General features: G+C 41.4%; 2 protein-coding genes across 7 annotated transcripts in view; both read right to left on the reverse strand.

Moving 5' to 3' along the window:
- Nucleotides 1-7: 7 nt before the first annotated feature.
- Nucleotides 8-7,586, reverse strand: LOC122966178 (major vault protein-like). 3 transcript variants are annotated; one of them, XM_044330183.1, is made up of 9 exons: nucleotides 7,480-7,586; nucleotides 6,096-6,232; nucleotides 5,137-5,332; nucleotides 3,932-4,040; nucleotides 2,843-2,935; nucleotides 2,247-2,312; nucleotides 1,240-1,269; nucleotides 979-1,140; nucleotides 8-247 (listed from the first exon to the last, which is right to left on the reverse strand). In XM_044330183.1, the coding sequence occupies exons 2-9, from the start codon at nucleotides 6,206-6,208 to the stop codon at nucleotides 117-119; spliced, it is 900 nt and encodes a 299-aa protein (XP_044186118.1). In that variant the 5' UTR covers nucleotides 6,209-6,232; nucleotides 7,480-7,586; the 3' UTR covers nucleotides 8-116. The 3 variants fall into 3 exon arrangements, with proteins under 3 accessions (XP_044186118.1, XP_044186120.1, XP_044186119.1); XM_044330185.1 differs by lacking the exon at nucleotides 2,843-2,935; XM_044330184.1 differs by lacking the exon at nucleotides 2,247-2,312.
- A 3,241-nt stretch (nucleotides 7,587-10,827) lies between these two features.
- Nucleotides 10,828-22,991, reverse strand: part of LOC122966720 (caskin-2-like) — a 75,997-nt gene continuing 63,833 nt past the window's right edge. Inside the window, exons 12-21 of one of the 4 annotated variants that reach the window (XM_044331024.1) lie at nucleotides 20,596-20,670; nucleotides 18,035-18,171; nucleotides 16,496-16,559; nucleotides 16,121-16,218; nucleotides 14,943-15,053; nucleotides 14,643-14,744; nucleotides 14,404-14,542; nucleotides 12,660-14,321; nucleotides 11,735-12,332; nucleotides 10,828-11,468 (exon numbers count right to left, since the gene is read on the reverse strand). In XM_044331024.1, coding sequence (XP_044186959.1) covers nucleotides 11,372-11,468; nucleotides 11,735-12,332; nucleotides 12,660-14,321; nucleotides 14,404-14,542; nucleotides 14,643-14,744; nucleotides 14,943-15,053; nucleotides 16,121-16,218; nucleotides 16,496-16,559; nucleotides 18,035-18,171; nucleotides 20,596-20,670 — 3,083 coding nt within the window. In that variant the 3' untranslated portion in view covers nucleotides 10,828-11,371. Of the gene's footprint in view, nucleotides 11,469-11,734; nucleotides 12,333-12,659; nucleotides 14,322-14,403; nucleotides 14,543-14,642; nucleotides 14,745-14,942; nucleotides 15,054-16,120; nucleotides 16,219-16,495; nucleotides 16,560-18,034; nucleotides 18,172-20,595; nucleotides 20,671-22,039; nucleotides 22,214-22,991 lie in introns of all 4 variants that reach the window. The other 3 variants (XM_044331023.1, XM_044331022.1, XM_044331025.1) reach the window with 3 other exon arrangements.

The raw sequence follows: 22,991 nt of genomic DNA on the forward strand, positions 1-22,991 counted from the left end.
CTGAACCTTTCACAGGTTGTAAAAAATTTATTGCACAAACATCCAAACTTTAATACAAAAAATGCTGTTTAGTAAATGAACTGCTGTTTGTCGAGAGTCTAAACAATTTTAATTAATCATTTTCTTTTCTGTTTTTCCTTTCCGAAGACTTTAGTCATCCATCCCACTGTTGCTCCAGTTGCTCCTCCAACTGCTGCTCCAGCGCCACCCACAGCTGCAGAGGCAGCTCCCGACAGACCGACCACACCTGCAGCAAGACGTCACACGTTAGATTCCCAGCAGAGCATCAGTGGACTTTATCAAGCTGTCGCACTACAGAGAAGCTGAGAAAGCCTTCTTCTCAAGCCACTATTGTCATTGCAGCATATACAGAAGTAACACTAAATTACTGCAACTAACGACTATTTTCATTTTCAATTAATCAATTCATTGTTTAGTCTATAAAATGCCAGAAAATGGTGAAAAATGTCAATCACACGCCCAAGATGCAACCTACAGTGTCTTGTTCTGTCCAAACCCCAAAGATATTCAGTTTATTATCATAGAAGACTAAAGAAACCAGAAAATATTCACATTTGAGAAGCTGGAACCACACTTTTTGCTGAATACTGCACGAATTATCCATCTAAACTTGTTGTGACAATGTGATATTATTGTTGTTTCAGCTGCAGGTTTTCCAGACACTATTTATAGGAGTTTATGTTCTTCCAATCCTCTTGCACATGCAAATATAACAGTTATCACTACAATAACATATCAAGACATGTAACCTGCTGACTGAAAAACAGCCACCAGACTTCCTGCTGCTACTCCTGCTCAGTTTGCAACTGCAGCAGCCGACATCATTTTAGCAGCGACGGATCAAAGCCTTGTTCTCAATGTTACATTATTGTTTCTGTCAGTTCCAGGTTGATCAGACACAAAGATTATGTGTCATTGTTTAATAATAATCATTTCATCCAAGATTATGGCTTTTACCTGCTGACTGCAAAATAGCCACCAGACTTCCCGCTGCCACTCCTCCTCCGTTAGCAATTGCAGCACTGGACATCATGCTTGCAGCGATGGAGCCTCCTGCTATTCCAGCTGAGGTGAAACCTATGGCCCCCAGAACAAGAGGGGCCGTAACAACAGCTCCCACTGCAGATGGACAAGAACAGTGTTTGTCATGACAATGTACTGAAATACTTTACACAATCTACATTAAAGTGTGTCAAAAGTTAGTTGAAAAAGTCTTACCTGCACCTGCTACCACGCCAACAACTGTTCCTGAAACACACAATAGAAAATGCTGCTTGGTGCATATATATGAATCTATATAATCAACATCATCTCTTTTTTTGGTAATGAGATCAGAGCTCAGATAACATGAAAGTCAGTGGGACTTTTATTCAGCACTCCCCACCCTTTTAGGGGATGTACTCAAAAACTGTGAGTCCTATTTCAATGGAAGTAACATTGGATAAGAGAGGACAAATTTGTCTACTGTGTAATGTGTAATTTGTATAATGTGTTTAAGATTTTTTTATAAAATTTGAAGGCCTGGACGTACACTCTTTGTCTGCGCAATATAGACCCATTATAAAATCTGGAACTGTCCAAAGATTTCATGAAACATAACCTGTGATTCTGTAAAAACCGTACAAGATGTCAAAAAGCTAAACAGAAGTTTAATAGCTGAAAGTCTTGTGATCTGTTCAAAGCCTAAGTTACGTTAGCATTAAAAAGAGTAATGTTAGCATTAAAAAAGTACGATTAGAATTTAAAAAGCAATGTTAGCATTAAAATGTTATGTTAGCATAAAAAAGTTACATTAGCATAAAAGAAAAGTACCAACTGAATTTTAAAAGTTGTTTGCACTAAATTTTTTTTTAAAAAATTACGTTAGCATAGCTCTATAGCCTGCTCCTCAACTCTGCTTGAAGCTAACAGCTCCATGCAACATTAGCCACAGCTAGCATAAAACACTTAACAAGGGAGAAGAATGTGTGGAATAAAAAAAAAAAAAAAAAGATATCTTTGGTTCTGCTGCATCGATTATCACCCTTTTTTCAAAAACTGTCCATCATGAGTCTGATGATGTTACTCTTTTAAATAACAAACATGAGCAGAAGTCTTTAATGCAAATGTGCAGAGCCTGCAAGCTTCAGTCCGCCAGGTTCTTCCTCATTTTGATTTGCAAATGTTTCATAATCAAGGACCTGCATGCAACTGGTCTTGTGTGTGTGTGTGTGTGTGTGTGTTACCTGCGATTCTGAGGGCGGTTCCTTGGTCTACTCCTCCCTTGTGAACCTTAATGGTCTTTGTGGTTCCTGCCACAACATCAAAAAACATTATGAGTCTGTAATATATCAGACTAAAGGCTTTTAACACACCAGAGGCGAGATGAATAAACGTCAAACACCCCACATGGGCCTTCACAATAAACAGCTGTCTGTGTAGATTACACTTCGTGATTGGTTGATGCTTTTATTCGCTGTGTGAAAACTCCAAAAAAATTTACCTTGCTCTGGCAAAAAAATTACGTCTTTTTCGCGTGATATTTGCGTTCCGTGTGAAAGAACTCATGACATATACAACAATTCGAAAAATGTTTATAGTTCTGCTGCATCAATTTTCACCCTTTTTTCAAAAACGGTCCATCACGAGTCTGATCTTACAGAAGGGAAATTACAAATTCTGTGGAGACTCTTTTAAATAACAAACACCAGCTTAAGCCATTAATGCAAATGTGCAGAGCCTGCAAGCTTCAGTTCTTCCTCATAAAATATTTAAAACATTTTGATTTGTAAATGCTTTATAATCAAGGACCTGCATGCAACAGGTCTTGTGTATGTTTTACCTGCGATTTTGACGGCGGCGCCATTCTTGCCTCCACCCTTGCAAACCTTGATGGTCTTTAGAACAGTCACCTCCTTCCTCAGGGTGTGGGTTCCTGCCACAACATCAAAAAACGCTATGAGTCTGAAATATATCAGACTAAAAGCCTTTAACACACCAGGGGTGAGATGAATAAATGACATGAAAATGCAAAATACTCGCCTGTGAATAGTTCGCATCAAAACTATTCACACCGTCAGCAATACGAATTTGTGACAGAAACACAGAAACACAACTTTGCAAAAGAATTTGCAACAGCGCATTCTGCTGTCAGTCAGCCTGGTGAAGGCAGTTTGTCCTCTCAGCTAACCAGGAGCTGCTGCTGACAGACAGCTGCTTCTGTATAAAGCCTCTGAATCAATATGTTGATTCAGAGGCTTTATTTCACCGCCCACCATAGCGAGTGAGCCTACCTGTCTGCCTGCAGTGAAACAGACGAGCTAACAGACAGACTGGAAGCTGATCAATCAATGTAGACACGGTAAATAATTAAAAAAAAAAACATACAGCGGGATTTTCAACACCCCACGTGGGCCTTCGCAATAAACAGCGGTCTGTGTAGATTACACTTCATGATTGGTTGATGCTTTTATTCACTGTGTGAAAACTCAGAAAAATTTACCTCGCTCTGGCAAAAAAAACTACGTGTTATTTGTGTTCTGTGTGAAAGTGCTCATGATATAAACAATTCAAAAAAACAAACAAAAAAAAAAAACCCCGGTGTGTAAAGGCCTTAACACAAACGTGAGCTCAAGAACTTGCCATGAAATACTGAAAAGACACTTTTGCGCCATCAGATTCTTTCAGACCATGAAAGGACACAAAGAAAATGTTTGTATAGGTCACTTCTATGATGTTTTTCTGTGTAAAACATGTTTGATTTTGTTATATGTGGTATTATTGTGTGTCATATAATCTAACATGGGGTGAACTATTATGTTATGTTGTTACATTTGTAATAATGTAGTAGTGGTAATTATGTTTGTAGTATTTATATATTAGAGCACAGATTTGACAGATGAAGAGTATCTAGAGTCTGATAAAAACGTACCCGGCCCTTCGAACAGCCACTCGTCTTCAGCCACTCTCTTCAGTCTTTCCTCCGCCTTGAAGTCCTCCAGCTCCGTGTCGAGTTCCACGATCTGCAGCGGCGTCACATCCTGATGGACACATACATATACACACACCTATCAGACACAGACTGTAAAAGAAACGTGACGTCACCAATTGGTTTGCGGACTCCTTTTATGAAACCTCGAGTTCTGTATTTTGACTGTCGCCATCTTGGAATTTTGGAGCCAGAAGTGACCATATTGGGACTAAATAGTGGAGCTGACCCTAACGTTAGCTGCTAGCTTGGTTAGCATGGTGCATTTACAGTCTATGGTTAACTGTCATTATGCTAATTTAGCTAGCGAAAAACAGGCTTAAAACATTAAAACAAAACGTGCTTACCGGAAAATTTGAACTACTGAACTAATTCAACCAAACACTGAACAACACAAATTTTACAATTAACTTTCATGAACTGAACTGAAATAGCAGCAGCTACACCTATACTCTGTGAATCTGAGGTTATGCTAAGGTTACATTACTTAACCAACATTGTCGCCGTGGTAGCATCTTGTTAATCACAATGTAGCCACACCCTAAAGCATACACTGCTTAATCATCTATTTCACTCTAAATGGGACCATAATTTGCAAAATGAACATCATGCTGCACTGAAGAAGACTTGAAACTAGTGACTGAGACCATAAACTCATTAGGAAACAGTTTACTGAGGTAACAATTCAAATAAAGTGAGAAGTAGGCTCATTTTCTCAGACTTCTTTTTGCAACCAGTGTAGTCGCCACCTGCTGGCCATTAGAAAGAACGCAGGTTTGAGGCACTGGGGAGCATTGGGGACCAGGAGCTTCCCGCTTAGTCAGACATGTGTCAGACATGACCACGATAACACAGAAGAAAGTTCTCCACTGACATTCAGAGAATACACAACATCAAACTGTAAAGATGGTGCCTTTCAGTCTGACAATCAGACAGGACTGTAGATCGATTTCTGCATCGATTTATTAAAAAAAGTCAACTTTAACAAAAGTGATGCAGCTGATAAGCGTGCAAGAATTGACTTTTCTTTACAACTGGAACTTCGGGGGATTTGATTGAACATCATAAGAGACAAAACAAGTGGTGTACATGTTGTCTTCTACTCAGCTAGATGAACAGTCAGAGGATCACCAGAGTTTCTCACAGACCTCCTGGATCTCCTCTCCGGGGTACAGCGGGAACGGATCCTGGGACAGACGGATCCCCAGGTCGCCATGGCGGCGTATGGCCTGACCGGACTGGTCGAAGAGGACCTGGCCGTTATCATCACGGGCCACAGGGTTGGCGATCACGCAGTAGTGATGCGGTGGCACCGTGATCATTCGCTTCGGAGAGAAGAGCACTCTGGAAAAGATACAAGTGAAACAGGATGAGGTCACAACAATCACTCTGAAAGTTACCAAACTAGTTTTATTATGTTGTTTCACCAAATAGTGATTTTTCCCTCTAAACTTCTCACATGCTTTCATTTCAATAAATGTTCAAATGATCCAATATTTCAGCAAAAATCAAAGATTAGAGAAAAAGTCCAAAAACTGAAAACAGATTTGTGTATCAGAACTTTGTTTTTTCTTCTTTCCTCTCCCATTAATCATCTCACCACCCCTCAGATTTATCTGCTGACCCTTTGGAGGGGCCCGACCCCTAGGTTGGGAACCACTGGACTAAACTAGCTAACTGTATATAAAGTAGTGTAAACTAGCTCCACCTCCAGCAGCTACAACAGTAACATGCTGCTCTAACACTGATGCTTCACTATTAATAATCTAATGATGTCATATATAATAATATATCAGTCAGAGGGACCAAACCACTACTTTTACTGCAATACTTTAACTACATCAAGCTCATAATACTTATGTACTTTTACTGCATTACTTTAACTACATCAAGCTCATAATGTACTTTTAGTTAGTGGGATTTTTCATGCAGGACATTTAATGGAGTATTTTCTACATTGCTGTACTGAAACTAGTACTGGTAGCCACAAGTTAACCTGAGAGTAGTTGTACTCGTCAACAACAAATGATGTTAAGAAGCAGTATCTGGTTAATTGAACCACAGCTGAATCTTAGGTTGATTCTTTCTGTTTTTTCTGCCCTCTGACCTTTTATTGTCCTGGAGGATGTAGGTGAGCGGTCCGATCTCCACGCGGGTGACGTTGGTGTTCTGGTCCAGCACATGGATGTAGTGGTAAGGCGGGATCTGGATGATGGACATCTTAGACACGATCTAAACAAAATACTGCAGAGAGAGGAGAGAGTCTGTCAGTGACGTTACAAACCAGACTGTGTCGTGAATCTATCTATTTTAAAGATATTACAGAATTTTGTACAGGACATTTTTGTGCAAAAGTGCATTTAAAAAAGTTGATGTGAAGCTTATATGAGGCTTCAGCAGTCTGAGTTAGTCATATCAAGTGGATATCTGACACATTTACAGTCTTTTTAGCATCAAATTAAAAACTTTGTGGATTTTCTCCCATCACTCCCATTGTAAGGTCATTATGAAGGGATCTTCTAATGGTCAGTATGAACAGCAGGAATGATTACAGCAAGAAAAACAGGTTTCTATGAGCCTCATTCACAAACAGTGCGTACACACAAATGTATGCTTAAACTGTGCATACGAATATTTTAAGCACAAATCCAGGATTCATCAACATGTTCTTACCTGAATTTGTTCTTACTCTGTGAGCAAATTTAGAACTGCCTTATACGTACAAATCATAAACATCCCACGGTCTTAAAAACTGATATAATCAATATTTATTCAATGTAAACAGTATAATAGAACCAAAATTGTTTAAAAAATGATTGGGCCTAAATATGCAAAAAAAAAAAAACCCAAACTTACCAGTGTAATCTGAAAAGTTCCTAAATAAGCAATAAAATTGCATCAGTGAGTGTGATACAGCACACATGTAATATGGCTCAGATTGCAAAATTAGTTACACGTTCAGTGACCCAGGTTATTTTCTGTAGCTACAGATTACAAACGAACAATTAAATCGAGATAATTACTTTTATGGTTTTATCGCCCAGTATGCCTGATTAAAGTTCCGCGACGTTGAGTTTTACATGAAGCAAAATGTGACCGCGTTCAAGTAATAAATGAAATCGAAGAAAAATACCAGCATTGTTTATGTTTGTTGGCTCGAAACTTCTGTTATGAACTGGTCTGACTGGCTACGGTGGCTAGGCTAACAATAGCTGTTATATTAGTTATATTAGCTGTGAGTCTGACAGACGCCCTTCACTCTCCAGCGGTACCTGCCGTCAGGAAACGTTATGTGTCTAACTAACACACCTAATAATTACTACTGTATGTGTCTCCAAACAGTCGTTAAAGGACAGAGCTCCTCCGTGTGTCAGACGCACTTAAAGAAAGGTTCCCCATCACTCAGAAAACATCTTCAGTTGCTTCATGTCATGCTTGAGTCTTCAGCGATAAGTAAGAAACTAAACTTAAAGAGTTCTCCCGGGTCTTACCTCAGCTGCGGTGTGCGGGAGGCTGACAGCTCGGACGGATCCTGACTGGAGACTGAACCGCCGCGTATTTATAGACTGCAGGACAAACACACAGTCTGACGCAGCTGCACGAAGGGAAAACGAAACTTAAAGAGCATTGCGACTCCAGAAGGGATTGCATCATAAACTGAAGCATATTCCCATAGGAACATGAACATGTTGGGGTTTTTTTTTTGTTTTGACCTGATAACGATCCAACTGGAAGTGAAATGTGTGTGGTGTGCTGCAAGTGATGTAATATAATATATCATATAATGACATTTTCTATATCAATAAAAAAATCCCCAGAAAACTAGAAAAACAAGTTTCTGTTACAAACAAGCAGGTAGTGACGGCGGAAATTTCCATTTCTAGTGAACGCATCATAAAATCACTAGCACAAATCAATAAAAGCATGACTTACACCTAATTTTATCCGGCACGGAAATGTCAGTCATACATTGATGACAAAAAGCGAGATAACTCTTCTTTTACCAAAAGTTTTTCATTTAATTATGACAAAGTAAATACATATATTAAAAAGGACATACACATATATACCAACGTGTTTTGTATTTCACTTATTTTCTTTTTTTAAACTCTTCAACAGATGTGAGCGCGAGGAACACGGAGGGATTTTCCTGAGAAAGAAAGAAAAATCCAAAAAACAGACGTTTCATTCATACAGAGGTCACATGATCACTGGGGGTTAACAGTCATGTTAGCGCAGAGCTATGGCATGCTAAATATGGAAACTTTATCCATACACTGCAGGCTGGACACATAAAAGAAACAACATTTTATAAGCATCTTGGACAACAACAAAGACAAGATTTATTTTACAGGTCCTTTAAATTTGTAGTAATTTTCTGGAGTAATTTGCAGGCAACACAACCCCTGTAAAAATACAGCTATGTTGTAAAAATCATTTCACATTATTATTAAAGAAAGACTTTTGTCATTATGGAATTAAACAGTAAAATCTAATTTCACTGTATTTCAGGATCTTGTAAAAAAAAATACAGCCATTTTGTAGAATCACCATCGTTTGACTTTATTTTCAAAAAGAAAGACTTCATCACTTTTGTGGAATTAAATAATTTACTTAGTATTATAATATATATATAATATATATTATTTTATTTTATACTTTGTATCAAGTTGCACCAACCTTTTTGTAAAATGTCCTAAAAATTACCCATTAAATACCTGCAAATTACTCCTACTTACTAACACTACCATGTAAAAATACATTAATGTTGTATGATAACTGGCATTTGGCCCTATTTGTCACAAAAAGTCTTGCTTTTTTTGTATTACGAAATTTGAATGTAAAATTAATTTCTTGGTGTGTTTTTACTTACAAAACCTTTTTTAAAAAAAACCCAAAAACAGTCATGCTGTACTTATAACAAGCTTCAACTTTAAAAAACAGACATTAACTTATCGAGTGTTTAGTGTCGAAAATGTATCAACACTCAACAATATTCTTCAAAAATGTGAAATGTGTGTAAAACAAGGTGAAACTTTATCACAGATTGTATGTATATAAATATATATATTCTTACAGTATATTTAATGGTTAATTTTTAGGCATTTTACAGAAAAGTCAGTGCAGTTTGAGACAAATTGCAAGAAAAAATAGAAAAAATGTTAAGTTGGTTTAGTGTCGATTCATTTAATTTGGGTTCGTATATAGTTGTTAATTTGCAAAAATTACACTCTTAACAATTCTTTAAATGACAGGATACTTAGTTTTCAGTGTGTAGTTTTGTGTTTAAAATGGTATATTATCATATTAGAATCAACAGTTACAGCAGCTACTTTTTAGAAAATTGAAAAAGTGTAATATGCTAATATATGGTTTGACACAAAACTACATTGAAAACTGTTTTCTATCAGTTAATTGTCAAAAGACTAATTTATTAAGAATCTTTGCAAATGAACAACTACGAACCCAAAAATCGACTACTCACTAAATCGTCACTAAGTCGACTAAACACTTTTTTCTTATACTTTTTACCAAATTGCGCCACCTTTTCTGTAAAATGTCCTAAAATTTCCTGTTAAATACCTGCAAATTGCTCAGAAAATTTCCTGGGCTTTTACTGTAAAATTAAAGGACCTGTAAAGTTTTCTTTTTTAAAGGAAATGTTTGTGAAAATATGTGAGGAAAATCTGTACAAAGACCTTTGGTTGAATATCTGCTCCTGTATATAGCTCTAGTGTACAATATACATATTTAGATAACTCTAATTTAAATACTAATTTGGCTAAAATGAATATAAAAAATAGTATGTATGTTACTGACATGAAATGAGCTGAACATGCATCTCTTCCCTTTATATAAACAACAGGATTTTACAGGTTTACTGCAGCTTCATTAACACACACGTGTATTTGTAGAAAAGGTCAGTTTTAAGCACACAAACATACTTTAGTGGCACCTAGCTGAGCCGAGGACAATCTAAACACAGTTAACATCACTTGGTATAAAATAGATTTTTTTTTTTAAATATTAAAAAGGATAAAATTTGAAATGGTCAGACATGACAGATAGAGAACCGAAGTCAGAAAAGCCCATTCAAAACTACATTAATCAAATAAATGCCAAAAAAATCCGCCTTACAACGCACCCTTACTCAACTGTGTGTCATGTGGTTCACTCCATATATAGATAAAAATGGTGCACTTTTAGAAAGGATGTAAGATCATTGTTTAATTCATATTTTTGTTTAATCCGCTCCCTGTTTTGGAGCAGAAACGCCTAATATGACATACCCACCTACCTTGCCGACAACCTGATGTCAGCTCATTGCACACGCCAATAAATGGGTGTATAAACGATGGATTTGAGAAGTTGACATTTGGAGTATAGAAGAAGAAAAAGAAGTGAAATCCTGCTACTGTAGTTTGTTTACGTAGCCTCCGGAGCTGGAGGAAGCTTCCTGAAGCTGACCAATCAGAACAGAGTGGGCTCATCAGGAGGCGGGGCCTTAAAGAGACAGGAGCTAAAACGGCCTGTTTCAGACAGAGGCTGAACTGAGGGGCTGCATAAAGGACCAGTAGAAGATAAATAAGGAGTTTTTAACTGTAAATCATGCAAAAATATTCCAGTAGAGCCCCAGAATATAAATATACACCTGGAAATGTGCAGAATATGTGTACTTTAAGTTAGTTGCATGTATTCTTAATAAGTTGCTGATTAAAAAAAAATGTGTTTAAATAAATAATGTTAATCTAAATAAGTGATGATGGCAAACACATTCAGTCTACTGCCTGTTAACCATCAACATCTCTGAGATTAATGCTGTTTTTTCATTGCTGAGAGATTATTTATCATGGTTTGGGATATTCATATCGACCTCTGTAGTAGATGCTCATTTATATTAAAACATGGATGTTAAACCCCTTAATCACGCTTCACTTTTTCAGACAGTACGTGACATCCAGACTTCGGCTCTCTAAAATGTCAAACAGACAGAACTTCATAGACAAATATTAGTATTTAAGAATAATCAATAATACTCAGGAGTTTTTCCTCACAGTGGACCGCTGCTCCGACTCTGTCTCTGTTTGGTTCATGTTTAATAAGACAACATAAAGATTAAAAAGATCCATCCGTACAGAAATCAGATTTCAATTGTTTCAGTTAGAAACATGAGTGCAGGATTCAGTTTTTCTGGTGGAGGAAGCACAGTGAGGATTAAGTGCTGGTGTTTGACTTTAGCTCCTCTGACTGTCTCCATCGTGCAGTTCAGAGGGAGAATCGGAAAATCACTCCATCAATCCTTCTCTGTTCCATCTTTTCCTCTTTCTGAGTTTCACTTCCTGAGCTTGAGGGTGCATGTTTTGTGGATTTCATACGAAATCTTCAGTCCAACATGGCGTCCAGCTGGTCGGCCAGGTCATCAAACATGTTGCCGATGTCATCCAGAATGTTCCCTGCTGACTTCACTGTGTTCGCTCTGCTGGTGTGGAAACAAGAAACGAGACTCAGTTAATATCAGTAGTGGAAAGTCATTAACCACATTTACTCAAGTACTGTACTTAAGTACAACTGTGAGGTACTTGTACTTTACTTGAGTATTTCCATGTGATGCTACTTTATACTTCCACTCCACTACATTTCAGAGGGAAATATTGTACTTTCTACTCCACAATATTTATTTGACAGCTTTAGTTACTTTTCAGATAAAAATCAAATGTAAGACGTAAGTAAGTAAGAATTTCTTACCTATCTGAGTCCTCTAGGTTCAGTTTCCTCTCAACGGCGATTAGAGCTGCTTCCAGAGACGTGCTGGTCTGATCCAGTCTCTGCTGGACCACCTCCGTCCCGCAGGACAGCTCGGGGACGAGGCCCGGACCCACCAGGCACACCTGAGGCTTTGCTGCTGTCAGTGAGGGGCTCTGAGGGGCCGGGGACAGGGAAGGAGCCGGGGCCAGAGCTGGAGCCGAGACCAGGGGCCCAGGGGCTGGAGCCGGGGCCGGGACCAGGGGCCCGTGGGCTGGCGCCGGGGATGGGACCAGGGGCCCGTGGGCTGGCGCTGGAGGCAGGACCAGGGGCCCATGGGCTGGTGCTGGGGCTGGGACCAGGGGCACGTGGGCTGGCGCCTGGGCTGGGACCAGGGGCACGTTGACTGGCGCCGGGGCTGGGACCAGGGGCATGTGGGCTGGCGCCGGGGCTGGGACCAGGGGCCCGTGGGCTGGCACCAGGGGCCCATGGGCTGGAGTTGGGGCTGGGACCAGGGGGACATGAGCAGGAGAGGACGGAGAGGTGAAGGCCACGCTCTGAACCACGCTGACGGTCACAGCTGGAGAGGAGGGTCCAGCTGCTGAAGAAACAGAAACAACAGCAGGTTAAATACCAACAAGTTCCAAATCAACAGCAACAAGTCACAAGTCAAGAACAACACGTCCTTAGTCAATTCCTGTCAAGAACAAGTCAACAGACAAGAGTAAAAAGTGTCAACTCAAGGCCAACAAGTCCCAAGTCAAGACTGACAAGTCTCAAGTCAAAGGTGACAAAGTCTAAAATAGTTAAATTCATGACTCGGGTCTGACTCGAATCCAAGTTATGTGACTGAGGAGACACAAATTCTGATTTGTCACTTCTCGTCTGTAAGATTTCTTAGCAGTGTTCATACCTGACATAAAATTACCTTGTGCTGCTAGCAGACTATGGCGGACAGGTTTTGGGGCAACTGCAGGAGGTTTTGGGGAGAGTGGAGGTTTGATGGGGGACCCTGTAGCTGGACTGGCTGGCCTCTCCACACTGGCCTCACTGATCCTCAGACTGACCTCCTCCTGGCTCTGGGACGGAGGCCTGCTGCTGTCTGACTCCGAGCCTGCCTCTCTGCTGGGGGAGCTTCCACCCTGCTCCTTGTCTTTGGGTTTGTGTCTGCGCTTTACTGTGTCTGACTCCTTCAGGTTAAACTCGGGCACCTCTAGGTTTTTGCCTGCTGGTTTCTCTGGTGGCTCCAGCACAGCTTCAGCCCTGGGCGGCCCCGGAGCTTTGGGCCTCTGTTTGATAGTCAGGTTGCCTTCCTCAGCGAAGGGGATGCACTCGCTGGAGCTGTTCTGTGGAGATGAAGATGCTTCCAGTCCGTGACTTTTAGATTCTTCTTCCTCTGAGTCTGACTTCACCCCTCGGTCTGGCTCGGTGCTGCTGGCCTGGACACACTCGCTCTGCACCCTCCTCCTCACCCCTGGAGTCTCTCTGGACTCGGGGGGAGGCGGTTCTTGCTCAGTGAGGTCTAGTTTAAATCCTGGGTGGTTCGTCACCTCTGTGCTGCCCTCCAGGGTGGCTGTGATGCTCCTCACGCTCCCTGGACTGTCGGTCACCACCCCACCAGCAGAGGATGTCGTGCTGCTGTCGCTCAGCTCCCCGCTGGTGGTGCTGCTCACTGAGCTCAGTCTCTTGGGAGGGGGAGGAGGTGGACCTTTTTTTCGGGCGCGCACTGCAAATGACTGACTGCGCCCTACATTGCCGTTCTTCTCTGGACTCGACTGTAATCGAGCCAGCTGGCTGCGGCCGGGTTTGCGGGTTAAGGTGGCGTATGATGGCAAGTTTCCAGTAGGAAGAGTAGGTTCCTCGTCTTCGTCATCAGGCTCTCCGTCTGAGAGAGCATAGCGGGTCAGGCTATGAGTGCGCTTCTTGGGATGCGTCAGAGTCTGGGTGTAGTCCTCAGGTCTGGTAGATGGGTTCAGGTCTGTGGAGCCACACTGAGAATGCAGGTAGCTGAAACCTTTCAGTGCCGGGGAGCCGTGAGGAGAGGATCCACATGAGCCAGACAGTTTGGGTTTCGCTGGGATGGCTGGGTACTTGAACACAGTGGCTGTACCCAGAGGCACCTGCTTGGGCAGCAGCTGTTGCTGCAGGGGCCTCTGGTCCCAGCCCTCAGGGAGGTTCCTCTCCTTGGCAGGACTGCCATCCAGGCTCTCCTGGGACCAGCTGTGGGGGTTGATTGAAGCTGTGGGAGGCTCCTGGGAGCGGCCAGAGCCTCTGGACCTGTTGTCAATGCTCTCCTGGCTCTGTGACATCCCCACAGCATTCTTGATGGCCAAGCCTTCTTCACAGCCTCCATAGTGGCTGGACATGGCCGTCTGCAACTCTGCGCTCAGCTCGCTGTCCTGGAAGGTCAGCATCTTTGGGGTGTGAGGCGAAGAGCATTCACCTCCAGCATCGGGCGGCTCAATGGTGACCAGATGGAGGGCTCCAGGGGCTTTGCGTCGCAGCGTGCCTTGGCCTGATTCAGCCTGAAGGATTGCCCTCTGGATGTCACACAGCTTCTTCACTGCCAGCATCAGCTTCTTCTGGTGGCCTGGAGGGGAGAAGTTTACCATCAAAACAAAGCAAAACAACACTTGTACAGTCACACTGAAGAGCATATAACATCTCCTCACCCAGCTTGGTGATGCCGATCTCCTGCAGATCCTCCCATGTGAGGTCTCTGACTATGCTGATCGAGTCGTAGCCGTTTTCAGAGAGTTTCTTGTGGTACTGTGGGAGGCCGATGGCACTGAGCCACTCACCCAGATCAGACTGTGAGAAAAGAAACATCAGTCAGATCAAAGTCAGTGATTGGAAGTCAGTGTATTCACCAGGTCTGCAGCAGCAGTTCTGGTATAAAACAGTTCCTCACTGGGATGTACTCCGGCAGCCACTCAGGGATGTTCAGGTTGTTGATCTCGATGGAGATTTTCTTGCGGTGGCCTGGTTTGGTCACTCCGATGGCTGTCAGATCCTGCAGATACAACAAGACACAAGACATGAGTTACTCTACTATACTCTACTATAAGTTTTACACAGCGGTTTCCAGTGAGATAAATTAAACAAATGAAGCTGCTGTCACCAAAAAACAGACAGTTCCAGATAGCAGGTCTAATGCTGTTAATTATGTGTTAATTATAAAAATACAAATCATCAGACTGTGTTTGTTCACCTCGGGAGTCATCCTGCTGATGGTCGGGACGTCATAACCAGCACTGATAAAGTTTCCAGTGTACTGCTCCAGCTGGAACTCGCTCAGCCACTGATAGATGGCTTCTGCATCCTACAACACACACAAGTACAAAGGGTGAATATAATACACACCTCAATGACGTACTGCAGAACTTTGAAGTGTTCATTTCCTATTACTTTCTGTTAAGGCTGGGCATTTTAATCTAAAATTTAAAACTTGATAAATGGTGACATTTATCTTTATAACGATGAATGTAATAACAAATACAACAGTACATGATATTTCATCTCTCCTGCTGTTTACATATATATATTAATACACCCCAAATTTATTATAAAGAATTCAAAATACACTTTTAAGGGCAAATGATGTTGAATTTACATTTTAGGAGATTGAAACTCCAATCATACAAATATGAGTGACATTTCGTCAGAATCAGTCATAAGCTTATCACAAGTTAGCGTGGAAAACTCAACTGGAAGGCTGAAGCTTTTAGTCTGACGTTGTGACCTTACAGTACCCTCACACTTTTGCTTACTTTCTTTAATATGTACTTATACATTGTAATACAGCTTTCAACAAAGGATATTTATAAACCAAGTCATAATACATTATAGAAATGCAAATAAGTACAAATAAATAAATAAAATAAAAATACAATTATAAAATAAAAATGCATGATAGAAAAACAAAACTTAGTAAATTGAAATCAGAACATTGGGGTGCACATTAAACCTGCTTTAACTGAGTTTTTGTAGTGAAAACAACACTGATGTATCATCAGCTTTTAAGTTGATATGTTGAACTTGTTAGCAAACAGTTGCTTCTTTCCACATCCAGCAGTTACGGAGCAACATTATCATTCATGTGGAGTCGTGTTTCTGTCCACCTGGTGAATGTGAGTCCAATATTCACTCTCCTTTAGCTGTTTTTGCTCTCTACCAACTCCTGAGGGAAATATCTGACTTTTTAGCAGAGATAATGGGATTTATAGGATACCTGCCCAGAATACTTTATTGCAAAACTTAAAGAACTGCTGAAAACACATGCCTGACTTATAACGAACATGTTCTTCATCCACTTTAATAGAACATCTACATAAATAAAGGATTGACAAGGCAACAGTTTGAAGACAGCACCTCTGTGTGGATCTTTACCTTCCCCTCCAGCAGCTGCTGAGGACGGACAAACTGCTGAGAGAAACTCTGCTCTGCAGGCCTCTGCACCGTCACCGTCTGCCTCCGAGGAGTCCCACCTGCAGTGACATCACAGGAGGTCACACAGAGGTCAACGGGTGCACTGAACTCAGTTTGTAACCATGTCCTTGAAATATCGGCATCTTGGTAATTTCTATACTGTATATGTAACATGTGGTAACATTTAGGGAAGGACAAATGGGATGGAAGGAATTTGCTACATTTTGCTTAATATATGTTGAAAATATTTGATCAAAAAGGTGTTTGGTGTTTGGGAGTCTAATATAAGGGGGGAAATGTTATAAAAACATGTTTGATAAAGGAAATTAAAAGTACCTGCAGGATGGTCTGGCTGTTTGCTGAGGTCTGAGTGTCCAGAATCAACAGCAGAGGGCGCCGGCTGCACATAAAAATAACTGTTCATTAGTAATATTTTACTGAAGAGCAGAGAACTGATCAGAAGTCAGAATGTAGAATAAGACATCAGCACTACATGATGAACTGAACTGACGATGCTAACAGCTGCTATTCAACATCTTCAGTTTGTGACTTTGACTCAGAGAGACCTAAAAATCTGGATTTATTCTTGGCAGGAAACAATATTTTACACAAAGATTAAGTAACTCTAAATCTGAAATCCTGTAAAATACAGAAACAGATTCAGACATACTTTTGTGCAGGGCAAGATGAAAAGATGCCTGCCCACATGTAAATCAGCAGTAAAGTTCATGTTTATGTGTTGCCTACATGCAGCAAAAGCTGTCATTTGCATTTCTCCATTGTGGAGTTCTGCACGTCAACAGATTGTGATCTAATATTGCCTGGTTGGTTTTTAAGGATCTGTTTATTTTGACAAAGCAAACACAGAAAAACATTTTGAGCTGTTCACTAGTTTGGAGCAAAATATGCATGTAATTTTTATGGGAATTATAAATATGTGAAAAATTCAGATGACTCCTAGTTGTTTGGAGGAAAACACAAAGATGTCTGAAAAAACTAAAGACATAACAATTCATTCTCTGATAATCTGCTTAGAAAAAACCTAACTACTAACTACAATAAGCATTCAGCTAAGAGATGAAAAATTAAGAATAAATAGATCTCTCTGTCAAATGTAGAAATGGCAACATAATTGAAAAATCATTTGTTGTTTTACTTTGTTTAAACTAAACCTCATTAAAGAAGCTTACTTAAATGAACTGAATGTTTATGATGTTATTTTACTCAGTGTAAAAGAGAAATCAATAAGGATTTCAGATTATTTATATATCTTTATTGTAACTGTTTGTTTCAAATCATTTTAACTTAACTGATTTCTTTTATATTTATTTGATGTTTTTATATTTAAGATAAAAGAAGCACAAGAATAAATGGAGGAAGCAGAAATGGGGAGACTACCCATGAATCCAAATGAAATTAAATCTATATACAGATACAAAAAGTAAACAGTAAGTAGAGATCAAATTGAAATTAGAAGCTATATGCAGTATATACTACATGAGTGTGCTTAATGTGCAATAATGAGTTAATGGATTAGATAAAAAATAAATGCTCTTAATGAGATAGTTTTCATTATGTAAATCATCACATCTATCGATTCCGAAAATAAAAAAGTAGTATAGCTTTTTTTCTTTTATTTGCTATTAGAACTATTTAATACTCTGCCAACACATTACCCCCAAAGCGGTGCTGGCTAATTATCTTGTGTCTTGTTCTTAATTTACCCTCTTAATTTATCATCTGAAGAAACTGTTGCATAAATGAGCTGATGATTAAAAAAGGACAAACATAATCAAATATACTGTATGTCACATCAGATCTGACTGTTTTACATTAAAGACTGATATCAGCCTGATATACTGTATATTTGTGTACCTTGTTAGCGTTGTCATGGTGACCGGTGTTGTGTTGGAGTCCGTTGGATGCGTTGTTGCTCTCGGTGCTCTGTCCGCTCCCGGCGCTGCGCGTGCTGCCGACGCTGCCGGTGCTCCCAACACTGTTTCTGTCTCCGGCTGCAGAGACACAAATACATTTATGATGTCCGTCACATTCACAGCGGCGGACATGTCGGTCGGAAGCAACGGAGGCTCATCGCCAAGGGCCAACAAGCCTGCAGGGGCGATGGACTGAGGGGCCGGGGGGTGACGGGCGGGATGCAGGTTTCTGGTATGAAAGCTGTGCTGTGGCAGAGCAGGGGAGCCATCCATGACAGGCATGTAGCCAGCAGCATCAGGCTTTAAAGAAGGGGGGGTAGCAAAAGTCTGGAGCTGTACTCACCAAGTATTTCACTTCCTAAACTGCAGAAAAAGACACTTTTTCACTAAACTGCTGGGATGAGTGAAACTCAGAAGCTGCCTCGCTACTTAGCTAAAAAGAAAATATATTTATGTAGATAGATATAAATACAACTGTTCTTTTTGGGGGACCCTCATTTTAAATTTAGGGATTTGCTGCCTGGATTCCAAAAACTGTCTAATTGCAGCAGGACTACAATCACAGATCTAAACTATGATTATTCATTGAGGGAATAAATAACAGTACTCAGAATACAGGGATGGACTGGCATGGCCTCCTTGTGGCAGCAGCGAGGAGCTCTGACTTAGTTCAGCCTGAAGCAGACGATACATTGAATGATACAGAGTGTTTGGACCCAACACACCAAGACGACTGTCTGCCGCCGGCCGTCCCAGACCATCAGGAGCCTGAAGATTTACTAGTGTGCTGTTGGCTCCAGTCGGCACTAATCAGTGACAGTTCGAAGACTACGTGAGATGATGTGAGGTGACGTGATGTCAGGTGACGTAAAGCGGTTTGACTTGAAGTCACTTGAAGTGACGGGCAGTGACATGAGGTGATGTGAGGCGACTTGAGTTGACATGAGGTAGCATGAGTCGATGTGACGCAACTAGAAGTTATTTGAAGTGAGGTGAGGTAACGTGAAGCGGCATGAAGTGAGGTGAGGTAACGTGAAGCGGCATGAAGTGATGTGAGGCAACCATAACTGACTTAAAGTGGCATGAGACTACAAGAAATAAACTGAGGTGACATGAAATGACAGGACGCAACGTGTGCAACCAGAAGCAATGTGAGGGGATGTGAAGCGGTTTGAAATGAAATGTAGTAACATGACGTGACTAGAAGCAACATGAGGCAATCACAAGTGACTTGAAGTGACATGAGATGTGGTGATGTGACATGAGGAGACATGAAGGAACTTGGGGCAACATAAAGGAACCTGGGGCAACTTGAAGAGACAACTTGAAACGACATGAAGGAACTTGAGGCAACATGAAGGAGCTTGGAGCAACTTGAAGTGACAACTTGGGGCAACATGAAGGAACTTGAGGTGACATGAAGGAACTTGGGGCAACATAAAGGAACTTGGAGCAACTTGAAGCGACAACTTGGGGCAACATGAAGGAACTTGAGGCGACATGAAGGATCTTGGGGCAACATGAGGCAATATGAAGGAACTTGGGCTGACTTGAAGCGATAACTTAGGGGCAATATTAAGGAACTTGAGACAACATGAAAGAACTTGGGGCAACTTGAAGCGACAACTTGGGGCAACATGAAGGAACTTGGGCTGACTTGAAGCAACAACTTGGGGCAACATGAAAGGAACTTGAGGTGACATGAAGGAACTTGGGGTGACATGAAGGAACTTGGGGCAACATGAGGAGACATGAAGGAACTTGGGGCAACTTGAAGCGACAACTTGGGGCAACATGAAGGAACTACATGAAGGAACTAGGGGCAACTTGAAGCGACAACTTGGGGCGACATGAAGGAACTTGGGTTGACATGATGCAATATGAAGGAACTTGGGGCGACTTGAGGCAACAACTTGAGGCAACATGAAGCAACTTGGGGGGCAACTTGAGGTGACGTGAGGTGAGGTGATGTGAAGTTACATGAGGTGACATCAGGTGACATGAAGCGTCTTAAGCAACATGTAGGAACTTGGGGCAAAACGAAGTGACTTGGGCAAAATGCGGTGACATGAGGTGAGGTGATATTATGTGAGGCGACATGAAGGAACTTGGGGCGACATGAGGAGACACAAACTTGAGGAAACATGAAGTGACTTTGGAAACATGAGGTGAAGTGAGGTGACATGAGGTGACATGAAGCGACCTGGGTGACATGAACGAACTTGGGGCAACATGAAGCGACTTTGGGGACATGAGGTGAGGTGACGTGAAGTGACGTGAGGTGACATGAGGCCACATGAAGCAACTTGGTCGACATGAGGTGACATCGGGCGACATGAAGCGATGTGCGATAATGTGAAGCAACACAGCCACGAGATTCGGACAACAGCAGCTCTCTGAAGTGGTCTTGGTGTGTCAGGGTCCTAATGCAGAGCATTCAGCGGGCAGCGATGCAGCTTCGGGGCAGCCGGGGAGGAGAAGCTGTTGTTCGGGGGCTCTTACCATGACACGAGTCCCTGAGCACCCAGATGTCCTCGAAGGGACACCCGGACTGAGACAGACGGCTTGGAGACAGACCTATCAGACACAAAGACTCTGATGGGCTGAGCTCTGTTGGGGGGTGGGGTGTGGGGTGTTTCTGTCCGTGGAGGGGAGCTTTGATTTGGTGAAAATGAATGAATAAATTGAAGTTTTCTCTAAACTCTCTTCTTGTGCACAGTGAGTGGATGAGCTTCGAAGCTCCTGTGGCTGCAGTAGTGACAGTGTTTGCTGCACAATCCACTGTCGTACCTGTTTCACTTGCAGTTTATTGATGTAGAACGTCTCCCAACGGCGGCAAACACATACAAAAAACTCTTACAACTACTGTTACTGTCTACAGCAGGAAAGAGGAAATATTCAACACCTTTGGACAGGAAACTGAACACTTTTTAATACTTGTAGACACCCTGAAATATATGCTGGAGGTCAGATTTCGATGTTTATTAGCTGTGGTGGAAAATAACTAAGTACATTTACTTAAGTACTGTACTTCAGTACAATTTTGAGGTATTTATACTTGTACTTTACTTGAGTATTTCCATGTGATGCTACTTTCTACATTTCAGAGGGAAATATTGTACTTTCTACTCCACTACATTTATTTGACAGCTTTAGTTACTTTTCAGATGAAGATTTGACACAATGGATAATATAACAAGCTTTTAAAATACAACACATTGTTAAAGATGAAACCAGTGGTTTCCAACCTTTTTGTCTTTTGACGTCTTACAAAAAGCAGTGTGTAGTCGGGGTCACATTTCACATGTCTATGAGTTGTTAACAGCTCCACCAAATAGTGATTTTTCCCTCTAAACTTCTCACATGCTTTCATTTCAATAAATGTTCAAATGATCCAATATTTCAGCAAAAATCAAAGATTAGAGAAAAAGTCCAAAAACTGAAAACAGATTTGTGTATCAGAACTTTGTTTTTTCTTCTTTCCTCTCCCATTAATCATCTCACCACCCCTCAGATTTATCTGCTGACCCTTTGGAGGGGCCCGACCCCTAGGTTGGGAACCACTGGACTAAACTAGCTAACTGTATATAAAGTAGTGTAAACTAGCTCCACCTCCAGCAGCTACAACAGTAACATGCTGCTCTAACACTGATGCTTCACTATTAATAATCTAATGATGTCATATATAATAATATATCAGTCAGAGGGACCAAACCACTACTTTTACTGCAATACTTTAACTACATCAAGCTCATAATACTTATGTACTTTTACTGCAATACTTTAACTACATCAAGCTCATAATACTTATGTACTTTTACTGCAATACTTTAACTACATCAAGCTCATAATACTTATGTACTTTTACTTATATAAAGGATCTGAGTACTTCTTCCATCACTGTTTATCACTTCCCATGTGTGTTTTGTGTCCTGAGTGTGTATACCTGTGTTGGCAGCGAGGCCGTTGGCTAGTGGCAGCACCACATGGGTGGGGGGGGCGTACAGAGTGTAGGAGTCGTCAGTCTGAGGGGCGGAGCTTAGGCTGGAGGAGAGGGGGGCTCTGGACAGCAGCTGCTGGCGCTGGGTGGGCAGAGAGGCGTGCCGGGACAGGGTGCCCCCTACAGGGCGAGACGGGGAGGAAGAGGAAGGGGAGGAGGAGGAGGAGGAGGGGGAGGTTATCAAGCTGATGGTTAGAGGTGGAGGTCAGTGATTACGTGATGTGGATGGAGAGATGGATGCAGGAAGGAGGAGAGAGGAAGTGGAGGCATGGGATGGTCTGGAAGCAGGCGGGTTAGTTCTTATTCAGGATCTGTAAGCAGCGCTGAGGGGCTTTAAATCTACGTCACATCCAGTATGATGAAGATTATGAAGCTCTCTGATCTATACATGACTGAAGTGAACACTGACCATCAACTGGGTGAAGATGTAGAAACAATGTCCAAAACTCCTCACTCATAAACGTCAAGTCAGCAAATCTTATGTGCAGAGAGAAGCCAGGGATGAACTGATCTATTTACAAATATTGTTATTGATATATTTTCTTCCTCTGTGTTGTAGAGCTCCATTATTGTCCAGAATTAATTATTATTAATAATCCAACACACACACCATCCTGCTGCCAGAAATACTCACTAGAGCACCAAATGTGGATTCATCCACCACTGAAAATAGTCCCCAACGAATGCACTATTTCCTCCTTTTTGAGTAACCATTTCTAAAATAAACAATCGACTTATGGTAAAGCTGGTCAAACAACCTTCATCTGGCATTTCATACAGAAAATGGCTACAGGCCTGCATATTATATACGTATATATATATATACATATATACACACACACACACACACACACACATGTACCCACAGAACAATCAATCAGTCTGAGGTACCAAGTAA

The sequence above is a fragment of the Thunnus albacares genome, chromosome 17 (genome assembly GCF_914725855.1).
Source record: "Thunnus albacares chromosome 17, fThuAlb1.1, whole genome shotgun sequence".
NCBI lineage: Eukaryota > Metazoa > Chordata > Actinopteri > Scombriformes > Scombridae > Thunnus > Thunnus albacares.

Coding starts and splice junctions, on each gene's coding strand:
- LOC122966178 (XM_044330183.1), bottom strand. CDS start 6,208: ATGTCCATCATCCAGATCCCGCCTTACCACTACATCCATGTGCTGGAC. Junction 2,313..2,842: donor CGCCGCCGTCAAAATCGCAG/GTAAAACATACA, acceptor ATGTTGTGGCAG/GAACCACAAAGACCATTAAG. Junction 1,270..2,246: donor AACCGCCCTCAGAATCGCAG/GTAACACACACA, acceptor TGTGTGTTTCAG/GAACAGTTGTTGGCGTGGTA.